Source organism: Pelophylax lessonae (assembly GCF_965119305.1).
Source record: "Pelophylax lessonae genome assembly, contig: HAP1_SCAFFOLD_1439, whole genome shotgun sequence".
Lineage (NCBI taxonomy): Eukaryota > Metazoa > Chordata > Amphibia > Anura > Ranidae > Pelophylax > Pelophylax lessonae.
Window position 1 is genome coordinate 580 of NW_028118961.1, and position 11892 is coordinate 12471.

At 48.7% G+C, this 11892-nt stretch overlaps 1 protein-coding gene across 1 annotated transcript; it reads right to left on the reverse strand.

The window, feature by feature from the left end:
* Positions 1-5777: 5777 nt before the first annotated feature.
* On the reverse strand, positions 5778-11386 carry LOC309544171 (coatomer subunit beta-like; the record flags this gene model as incomplete). The annotated part of the gene is made up of 5 exons (XM_082276537.1): positions 11261-11386; positions 11023-11183; positions 9107-9227; positions 6376-6603; positions 5778-6014 (listed from the first exon to the last, which is right to left on the reverse strand). Exons 1-5 carry the CDS (start codon positions 11288-11290, stop codon positions 5778-5780), a joined length of 777 nt encoding a protein of 258 aa, XP_082132663.1. The 5' UTR covers positions 11291-11386.
* Positions 11387-11892: the final 506 nt, after the last annotated feature.

The window sequence follows — 11892 nt, forward strand, 5'->3', positions numbered from 1 at the left end:
CATGAACCTTCTCAACCTGAGCACAACCTGCATGATCAGGCATCTAAGTGCAAAGCACGAGCTGCAGTGGAGTACACACCTTCAAAACCAAGAAACGTCTCTGGCTCATCCTGCTTCCTCTTCTGCTGCAGTCTCGGCCGCTCCAGCCACATCTGTAGTGATACCGGCACCTGCCACCCCGCAAACAGACGATCTGTCAGCAACACCACCACCTGGGTCACCAACAACCATCTCCACAATGTCCCGTGGAAGCGTTCAGCTTTCCATCTCCCAAACACTTGAGAGGAAGAGGAAGTACCCCCCTACCCACCCGCGATCCCTGGCCCTGAATGCCAGCATTTCAAAATTATTGGCCTTTGAAATGCTGTCATTCCGTCTGGTGGAGACGCACAGTTTTAAAAACCTTATGTCGGTGGCTGTCCCACAGTACGTCGTGCCCAGCCGCCACTACTTTTCCAGGCAAGCCATCCCTTCCCTGCACAACCAAGTGGGGGAAAAAATCAGGTGTGCACTGCGCAACGCCATCTGTGCCAAGGTCCACCTAACTACGGATACGTGGACCAGTAAGCACGGTCAGGGGCGTTATATCTCCCTAACGGCACACTGGGTAAATGCAGTGGCGGATGGGCCTGAGGCGGATAGCAATTTGGCGCATGTCCTTCCACCACCGAGGATTGCAGGGCGCTTCAGTTTGCCTCCTGTTCCTAACTCCTCCTACTCCGCTTCCTCATCCTCTACCGCCTCCTCATCCGGACAGCGTAACACCTTCACCACCAACTTCAGCACGGCCAGGGGTAAACGACAGCAGGCAGTTTTACAACTTGCCTGTTTGGGGGACAAACCACACACCGCGCAGGAGTTGTGGAGGAGCATGGAACAGCAGACAAATGAGTGGTTGCTGCCAGCGAGCCTCAAGCCCGGCCTGGTGGTGTGCGATAACGGGCGAAATCTCATAGCAGCTCTGGGCCTAGCCGGTTTGACGCACATCCCTTGCCTGGCGCATGTGCTGAATTTGGTGGTGCAGAGGTTCCTTAAAAACTACCCCGATATGTCAGAGCTGCTGCAGAAAGTGCGGGCCGTTTGTGCGCACTTTCGGCGTTCTCACCCTGCTGCTGCTCGCCTGGCAGCGCTGCAGCGTAACTTCGGCCTTCCCGCTCACCGCCTCATATGTGACGTGCCCACAAGGTGGAACTCCACCTTGCACATGCTGGAAAGACTGTGCGAGCAGCAGCAGGCCATAGTGGAGTTTCAGCTGCAGCACGCACGCGTGAGTCGCTCTGCGGAACAGCACCACTTCACCACCAATAACTGGGCCTCCATGCGAGACCTGTGTGCCTTGTTGCGCTGTTTTGAGTACTCCACCAACATGGCCAGTGGCAATGACGCCGTTCTCAGCTTAACTATCCCACTTCTATGCCTCCTTGAAAAAACAATTCGGGCGATGATGGAAGAGGATGTGGCACAGGATGAGGAGGAGGAGGAGGATGAAGAGGTAACATTTCCAAGGCTTTCAGGGCAGTCATTCGCAAGGGGCTCCGAGGGTGGGTTCCTGCACACGCAAACGCCAGGGACGCAATTGTCCAGCAGGGGCACAGTTCTGGAGGATGAGGAGGATGAGGAGGAGGAGGAGCTGGAGGAGGAGATGGAACCATGTTCACAGCAGGGTGGCACCCAGGCCAGCTCATGGCCATCACTGGTGCGTGGCTGGGGGGATACAGAGGACACGGACCATACACCTCCCACAGAGGACAGCCTTTCGTTGCCTCTGGGCAGCCTGGCACACATGAGCGATTACATGCTGCAGTGTCTCCACAACGACCGCCGAGTTGCCCACATTCTAACTTGTGCTGATTACTGGGTGGCCACGCTGCTGGATCCCCGTTACAAGGACAACGTACCGTCCTTAATTCACTCACTGGAGCGCGATCGCAAGATGCGCGAGTACAAGCGCACGCTGGTAGACGCTATGCTGCTGGCATTCCCATCTGACAGCGGGGCCACAGTGGAAGCACAAGGCAGAGGAGGAGGAGGAGGAGGTCGCCAACGCAACCAGGGCACCGCCAGCACCTCAGAAGGCAGGGTTAGCATGGCCGAAATGTGGAAAAGCTTTGTCAGCACGCCACAACAAACAGCAGCACCAGCAGCTCAGATGGAACGTCTTAGCAGGAGGCAGCATTTTACCAACATGGTGGAGCAGTATGTGTGCACACGCCTACATGTAGTGAATGACGGGTCTGCCCCCTTCAACTTCTGGGTCTCCAAATTGGGCACATGGCCTGAGCTTGCCCTTTACGCCTTGGAGGTGCTGGCGTGCCCTGCAGCCAGTGTATTATCTGAACGGGTATTTAGCACGGCTGGGGGCGTTATAACAGACAAGCGCAGCCGCCTGTCCAGAGACAATGTGGACAAGCTCACGTTCATTAAAATGAACCAGGCATGGATCCCACGGGACTTTTCCGTACCTTATGCAGAATAGCAATGGATACCGACCTTACCCACCCATTGTTCCATTTTTGCTCTTTCTCACTCTTTTGGGGTGTACCCTCATTTAAAATTTGTGAAAAGAAGCAGTGTTGGCTACCTCGTCCTCCTCCTCAGGGCCAGATTAATGTAGGGTCTATTGGAGCTGCAGCTCCAGGCCCCTACCTTTTATATAGGCCCCGGGTTGGCCATATTCACTGTTACCGCTCTTCTGTCACTTGTAAACACAGAAGTCTGGCTTCTATGCTCGCTTCCCCAGGCAGCACCCTCAGAACCTCCCCACACAGCGTGAAGGCCGGACAAGGAGGGACAGTTGGCGATGCATGGATGTGTTTATGGGCTTCAGAGACAGCATCCCATGTTGAATTAGGCATGCATGGCTGCACCCTTCCTCCTCTGGGTGCATGGCAAGGCACGGCCCTAAGGCCCTTCAAAATCCTCAGCACCAAGCCCATGATGCTGTTAATCCGGCCCTGGTCCTCCTCCACCGCCGCTTCCACCTACACCGCCCATAGGTGTGCGCAGCCTATTGCATTAAGGTGTGCACCCCAAAGTTGAAATACACATGCATGTGTTTGCCAGCAGGGAGAGTAATGTATCGGGGCCATGTACCTGTAGGCAAGGAGAAATAGAGCAGAGCAGGTCCCAGGGAGATCTTTCCCATCTCCTCACTGGCAATGCTATGTGCCCTAGGTGATTAGGGTGTGCCCAGGCACACCCAGCACACCCTGTGCGCACGCCTATGTCACCGCCACATCCACCACCACCTCAACCTCCCTCCTACTCCATATGGGCCTCGCCCTTCAGAGATGAAGAAGAACATTGTTTTATTTTTCTGTTTTTTTTTGTTGTTTTAAGTTATTTCCCTATCCACATTTGTTTGCAGAGCACTTGCCATGCTCTTAATTACGTTTTGCTGCCATTTGCAGCACTCTAGCCCTTTCCTTTGGTGTTTTAGAGCCATTTTAGTGCCTTAAAGTTCGGGTCCCCATTGACTTCAATGGGGTTCGGTGTCCGGGAAAAGTTCGGTAAAAGTCCGGGACACGGACCCGGACTTTTTTTTAAAGTTCGGCCGAACCCGTCGAACACGGACATCTAGGTGTCCGCTCAACCCTACTTATAACGGAGACATTCACAGTTCTAAGAAATTATAGTGTGTATAAAAAATAAATAACAAAAAGTAAAAAAAAAAAAAAAAAAAAAAAAAGAAGAAATCCTAATCACCTCCCCATAGTGGTAGAGTGTTACTTTGTTTATATATACAGGTCCCTCTCAACAAATGAGCATATTGTGATAAAGTTGATTATTTTCTGTAATGTACTGATAAACATTAGACTTTCATATATTTTACATTCATTACACACAACTGAAGTAGTGCAAGCCTTTTATTGGTTTAATATTGATGATTTTGGCATACAGCTCATGAAAACCAAAAATTCCTATCTCAAAAAATTAGCATATCATGAAAAGGTTCTCTAAACGAGCTATTAACCTAATCATCTGAATCAACTAATTAACTCTAAACATCTGCAAAAGATTCCTGAGGCTTTTAAAAACTCCCAGCCTGGTTCATTACTCAAAACCGCAATCATGGGTAAGACTGCCGACCTGACTGCTGTCCAGAAGGCCATCATTGACACCCTCAAGCAAGAGGGTAAGACAAAGAAAGAAATTTCTGAACGAATAGTTCCCAGAGTGCTGTATCAAGGCACCTCAGTGGGAAGTCTGTGGGAAGGAAAAAGTGTGGCAGAAAACGCTGCACAACGAGAAGAGGTGACCGGACCCTGAGGAAGATTGTGGAGAAGGACCGATTCCAGACCTTGGGGGACCTGCGGAAGCAGTGGACTGAGTCTGGAGTAGAAACATCTAGAGCCACCGTGTACAGGCGTGTGCAGGAAATGGGCTACAGGTGCCGCATTCCCCAGGTCAAGCCACTTTTGAACCAGAAACAGCGGCAGAAGCGCCTGACCTGGGCTACAGAGAAGCAGCACTGGACTGTTGCTCAGTGGTCCAAAGTACTTTTTTCGAATGAAAGCAAATTTTGCATGCCATTCGGAAATCAAGGTGCCAGAGTCTGGAGGAAGACTGGGGAGAGGGAAATGCCTGAAGTCCAGTGTCAAGTACCCACAGTCAGTGATGGTCTGGGGTGCCATGACAGCTGCTGGTGTTGGTCCACTGTGTTTTATCAAGGGCAGGGTCAATGCAGCTAGCTATCAGGAGATTTTGGAGCACTTCATGCTTCCATCTGCTGAAAAGCTTTATGGAGATGAAGATTTCATTTTTCAGCACAACCTGGCACCTGCTCACAGTGCCAAAACCACTGGTAAATGGTTTACTGACCATGGTATTACTGTGCTCAATTGGCCTGACCTGAACCCCATAGAGAATCTGTGGGATGTTGTGAAGAGAAAGTTGAGAGACGCAAGACCCAACACTCTGGATGAGCTGAAGGCCGCTATCGAAGCATCCTGGGCCTCCATAACACCTCAGCAGTGCCACAGGCTGATCGCCTCCATGCCACGCCTCCATGCCACGCCGCATTGAAGCAGTCATTTCTGCAAAAGGATTCCCGACCGACCGAGTGCAGAACTGAACTGAACTAATTATTTGAAGGTTGACTTCTTTTGGATTAAAAACACTTTTCTTTTATTGGTCGGATGAAATATGCTAATTTTTTGAGATAGGAATTTTGGTTTTTCATGAGCTGTATGCCAAAATCATCAATATTAAACCAATAAAAGGCTTCACTACTTCAGTTGTGTGTAATGAATGTAAAATATATGAAAGTCTAATGTTTATCAGTACATTACAGAAATAATCAACTTTATCACAATAAGCTCATTTTTTGAGAGGGACCTGTATATATATTTATATATATATATATATATATTTATAAATATATTTTTTAGGTATTACATTTTCTATTTTTTTTTTCTAATAAATATATGTGTGTGTATCTATCAGATAGATATATATATCATTTTTTTTCTAATATATACTGTCACCAGTCAGTATTCCTGATCACCAAACCAGTTATAGGATGACAATGTACTGCACTGCTGACAGTATGCAATTTATTTTGTCATGCAAAGCGTGACATTGCTGAAAGTCGGCCTGGGCAGGAAGGGGGGGAGGGTATTGAAGGGGTTATTGGATTGGCCTTCTCTTTTATTTAAATATAAAGATGAGCGGAGGCGGGGTCATTATCTGGTGGAGGCGGGGTCATTATTATCTGGTGGACTGTCTGCCCGGGGAATGAAGGTCACATGACTGACATGTACAATGGCAGTTGGTCTTCACAGTTTAGTTATATGTGGGGCTCCTCCTGGAAGACACAAAGGCGGGGCACTTACTTTATTCAGTTTGGATGCCAGAGGGTCAGCCGCCTCCTTCCTCTGGGTGGTCCCCATAGCGGCCAGCAGACTCAGCTGGAATTGATCCTCCTTAGACGCCATCTCGCTCTTGGCGGTGAGCTGCATGAAGGAGATTGGATCGTCGGCCTGAACCGTCACACTGCGCTTCTCTGACTCCTTCTGTGGGGAGTAAAGGGAACAAGGTGAGCCAATCATGTTAAGTCTTCTCCTGCTGAGCCGGGACCCCCAACAGAGGTCCATAGATACACAAAAAGGGGACCTGTCAGGAGGGATGACCCCCAACAGAGGTCCATAGATACACATAAAGGGGACCTGTCAGGAGGGATGACCCCCAACAGAAGTCCATAGAGTCAGGAGGGATGGACGCCAACAGAAGTCCACAGATATACATAAAGGGGACTGGTCAGGAGGGATGACCCCCAACAGAGGTCCATAGATACACAAAAAGGGGACCTGTCAGGAAAGTGGACACCAAGAGAAGTCCATGGACACAGAAAAGGAGGAGCAGTCAGGAGGTTACCTTCTGGGAGATCTTCTCCTCCTCCAGCTTGGCGGACAGCATGTTGGAGAGGGACAGGCGGCACTCTTTGTTGAAGATTTCGCTCATCAGTGGAGAACATTCGGAAAGAACCTTCAGACACAGAGAAATCCGGTCCACATCGTCGTCTGTGATTGGCTTCTTGGGCAGCGAGGATTTCCCCAGGTGCAAGATGGTCGCCATCAACAACATGGCTTCTGCTACAAAGGACTGCAGGTGGAGAGAAGCAATGATAGAGCGTGAGAGACAAGGATCTGGGGAACAGATCGGACATGGGGAACAGATCGGACATGGGGAACAGATCGGACATGGGGAACAGATCGGACATGGGGAACAGATCAGACATGGGGAACAGATCAGACATGGGGAACAGATCAGACATGGGGAACAGATCAGACATGGGGAACAGATCAGACATGGGGAACAGATCAGACATGGGGAACAGATCAGACATGGGGAACAGATCAGACATGGGGAACAGATCAGACATGGGGAACAGATCAGACATGGGGAACAGATCGGACATGGGGAACAGATCAGACATGGGGAACAGATCGGACATGGGGGAACAGATCAGACATGGGGAACAGATCGGACATGGGGAACAGATCGGACATGGGGAACAGATCAGACATGGGGAACAGATCGGACATGGGGAACAGATCGGACATGGGGAACAGATCAGACATGGGGAACAGATCGGACATGGGAACAGATCGGACATGGGGGAACAGATCGGACATGGGAACAGATCGGACATGGGGGAACAGATCGGACATGGGGAACAGATCGGACATGGGGAACAGATCGGACATGGGGAACAGATCGGACATGGGGAACAGATCGGACATGGGGAACAGATCGGACATGGGGAACAGATCGGACATGGGGAACAGATCGGACATGGGGAACAGATCGGACATGGGGAACAGATCGGACATGGGGAACAGATCGGACATGGGGAACAGATCGGACATGGGGAACAGATCGGACATGGGGAACAGATCGGACATGGGGAACAGATCGGACATGGGGGAACAGATCGGACATGGGGAACAGATCGGACATGGGGAACAGATCAGACATGGGGAACAGATCAGACATGGGGAACAGATCAGACATGGGGAACAGATCAGACATGGGGAACAGATCGGACATGGGGAACAGATCGACATGGGGAACAGATCGGACATGGGGAACAGATCGGACATGAGGGAACAGATCGGACATGGGAATAGGTGGTATGAATAGCTGCAGCTGCTGACAGCCTGTCATTGCAATATACAAGCTTGACAACGCTGCTTTATGTACACAGCTGTCAATCCCAGTAGGAATCAGATTGTTCCTGCTGGGATTCACATCATGGCAATACACCCATGTGAACGGTGCCTTACTTTGAGGACCCGGGTCTGAACCTACAACCTCTGCTATGTCTGGCAGCATCTCCTCTTGCTGAGCCACCCGAGATGCTGGACAGCCCTTAGACTACCTTGCCTTGTCTCTTTCTCTTGAATCTTTGATCCTCCCATGAACTTCCTATTTTAGCACTTCCCGTTTGCCAGATTATTGTACTCCCTCAAGCCAATATGTCGCTCTTGTCTCTCCTCTTGTCTAATCTTCACTACCACTTGGTACCGACTTTTGGCTCGTTTACTGACTACACTTCTGTTTGATCCCTACCTACTATATCGGCTACTGAACCCCGGCTTGCTCACCTTCTGGTGGGGCGATCCTGAGGACTGTGACCTGGTACTAACTAGTGATCGACCGATATCGTTTTTTTATTGCCGATACCGATATTTTGGTCATCAGATATCGTTATCGGCTGATATTGGCCGATATTTAATTTTTCTTTTTTGCCCAGGTACTCTTGTAGAAGGATCTGGGGGTCTAAAAGACCCCAAACCCCTCCTCTGCACTTAAAAGCATTCAAAACGCCAAGTTTGGCTGTTTTGAATGCTTGCATTTTTTTTTTAATTTGCCGCCGAGTACCCGGAAGTCATGTCACGACATCACTTCCGGGTTTTTTACATGGAGACACGATCAGAGCCACAAGTGGCTTTGATTGGGTCTTCTCTTTGGCAGCCATGCAGGCTGATTGCCCGGGTCTCCCGGTGGGATGGGAGACCTGGACGAGCCACGGAAGGCGGCAACGTCCTCTCCTGCTCCTTGTAATGACAGCCAAGCGGCTTCTCCGCCGCATCGGTTGTCATTACATGACAGCCGATCGTCGGCTATGGACACCGCTACCGGGGTGATGCCTCTAGCTGCAGGCATCACTCCGGTACAGCACTTTCTCTAAATATCGGTAACCTCCACGGCCAATTCCAATATATCGGGGAAAGTGCATATCGCATTGCCGATAATCAGTCAATCCCTAGTACTAACCCGCAGCAAAACCCATCCCCACCATCAGGAGCTCTGATAAACACCAGTTAGTGCTAAGACTTCACACTTTAGGTAAGCCCGTCATCCTCCAGGGTGACCTGCTTGTATACTTATCCTGCTGGTCAGTGGGAGCCGCTCTACTGCTATAGCTACTAGTCCCTGGGCCTGATATCTGACTGTGACACTCAGCACAGGACATCCGCCTATTGACAACTCCGTACAATACTAGACGGATGTGTTCAATATGAAGGGAAAGAAGATCCGGCACTCCCATACCGGGTCCACCACAACTTTACCAGGCATCACAGACTCTTTCCAGACTTACATTCTGCCTCTTCTTCTCTGGGACCAGGGCCACATATCGCAGTGCAATCTTAGTAAGCGTTGTTGCGAGAGCGGCGGCGACAAAGAAATCTCCATCCAATAAAAATCCTCGGAGAGGCGGCCTATAGGAAAGAGAGGAAGAGAAATTAACCACTTGCTGAGCACCTATAGCATTTTTATTGCTACAAAAGCAGCAGCCCTGCGATTTTTAACGGGACTGCGACATTGCAGCAGATAAATCTGACACTAAGGCTCCTTGTATACTTGCGCAACCTAAAAGTCGAGTGATTTTGACTGGACTTGAAGCGATGCCTGTGTAATCTTGAGATCTATGGACCTTGAAAACGCACCAAAGTCGCACAGATATGAACGGTATATTTTGGAAATCATGGAGTACGACTTGTCATGTGACTTTGCAGCCCCAGGTTGCAGGACAATTTGCACAAGTGTGAAAGGGGCCTAAGTGACACTTTTTGGGGACCAGTGACACCAGTACAGTGAGTGATCAGTGCTAAAAATAAAATGCACTGTCACTGTACTGACACTGGCTGGGAAGGGGTTAACATCAGGGGCGATCAAAGGGTTAAATGTGTGCCTAGGGAGTGCTTTCTAACTGTGGGGGGGAAAGCTGTGACTGGAGGAAAACAGAGATCTGGGTTTCTGCTTAGATCTCTATTTTCCTCGCTCACAGAACGGCAAGGCAGACTGGTGTTCTGCCGAACACTCCAACAACGTTATTTAAGTGTACAGCAGGAATAATTGGATGTTTCAACCACTTTGTTTTTTCACAGAACACCGGCAGCCTTTACACTCAGGTAGGTGCTATAATTAGTGGAGATTGTTAGTCCGCCGGGCTCGTCCTGATGTCTCTTCCGGTATGCCTCTGCCCTACGCGTTACGTCACAGACACGTGACTTCATCAGGGGATTGTGGCTATTAGGATTGCATACTTGTATTCAATATTATATTATATTTGTTCAAATGTGAGTACTTAGTTGCTTTTTGGTGGAGATTGTTAGTCCGCCGGGCTCGTCTTGATGTCTCTTCCAATATGCCTCTGCCCTACGCGTTATGTCACAGACACGTGACTTCATCAGGGGATCGTGGGTATTAGGATTGCATTCTTGTATTCAATATTATATTATATTTGTTCAAATGTGAGTACTTCGTTGCTTTTTAGTGGAGATTGTTAGTCCGCCGGGCTAGTCCTGATGTCTCTTCCGGTATGCCTCTGCCTTACATCACAGACACGTGACTTCATCAGGGGATCGTGGGTATTAGGATTGCATTCAATATTATATTATATTTGTTCAAATGTGAGTACTTAGTTGCTTTTTAGTGGAGATTGTTAGTCCGCTGGGCTAGTCCTGATGGTATGCCTCTGCCCTACGCGTTACGTCACAGACATGTGGGGAGCGGCCTGAGAGCCCTGAGGTGACACTATAGTGGAGGATTTCTGATATCACCTTACCTTTATCACATATTTATCACACGGTGAAGGGAGATGCTGTGAGAATAGAATTTTTCTTTCTGTCCCAGTACGATTGTTCATTCGTTCAATATTATCTTTTTGATTTATTATTGCACTTGTCATTGTCATTGATTTATGTAGAATTTCAGGGATTTTTTTGAAGTATAGTATTTTTTTTTTATTCAGTGTATTGCACTTATAGTTTTTTTGTCAGCACTTTTACATACTATATTGGTTTTGTGTTATATATTTGGATATTTACATTGGTATTTACACATTTTTAACTAGCGCAGCACCCTGTTAGAAGCCAATTGGCTGCCATGCACAGCTGCACTCTCCAGTTTGAACAAATTAACCCCAAAACATTTGCCCAGGCATATACTACCCACCCCCCCGTGTAAAAAGCAAAATGAGCCCGTATCAAGCATTGCAGAACCACAACAAACCTCTCCTCCTCTTTCTTGGACGGCCTGGCACTGCTGAGGGCGCTCTGGGTGGCGTATGTGCCCATTTCCGTCACCAGCCTCTGGGTGTTGCCGATGGTCACCTCCTCCTCCTGTTTCGTCTCCCCGGATTCCTTCTTGATCTCCGTCTCCACAATGGGAACCTACAGACAAGGGAACACCTCGTGTTATGAGGTCTGCCTCGATATAAGGGGAACGGAATCTTTCGGACGATACCCACCTCTCCCAGAGACCTGCGCACTTCTGTCATCACGCTCTGGATATCTTCCTTTGTGCTGCAATATTCACCCAAAATCCACAGCGCTCCACGAAAAATTCTGAAATAGGAGTCTGTATTAGTTATCCTCTATTGGCTGTATTCAGCAGAGCGCTTCTGATTAGAAACTAAAGCTGAAGATATCGGCTTATATTTTGCATTCTCTGGTCGTCTCCATCGGAGCATTTCCCGGGCTCACTGCTGGGAACGGTAAGCCCGAGAAACACCGGAAAGCCCCGGAAATGATCTGATGGTTCACGTGGCTGGCCACAGATAGTCTCTGCTCACCTCTATGATCTAGGAGGACTGGAGCGACGTCATGACATCACTTCCGGTCTAGGGCAGAAGTAAACTATTTTTTTTTTTTTTTTTTTTTAAAGCAAAACTTTATTTTTTTATCTCATGCTTTAAAAGGTAGAGAAGAGATTTGGGGTCTTATACACCCCAGATCTCGCAATACAGAGGACCTGTCATCCCTTATTTCTATCACAAGGAATGTAACATTTCTTGTGAAAGAAATAAAAAAAGTGTCAAAAAAAAAATAATAAGAAGAATTTAAGCGCCCCCTTCCCTCCGTGCTCACGCACAGAAGCGAA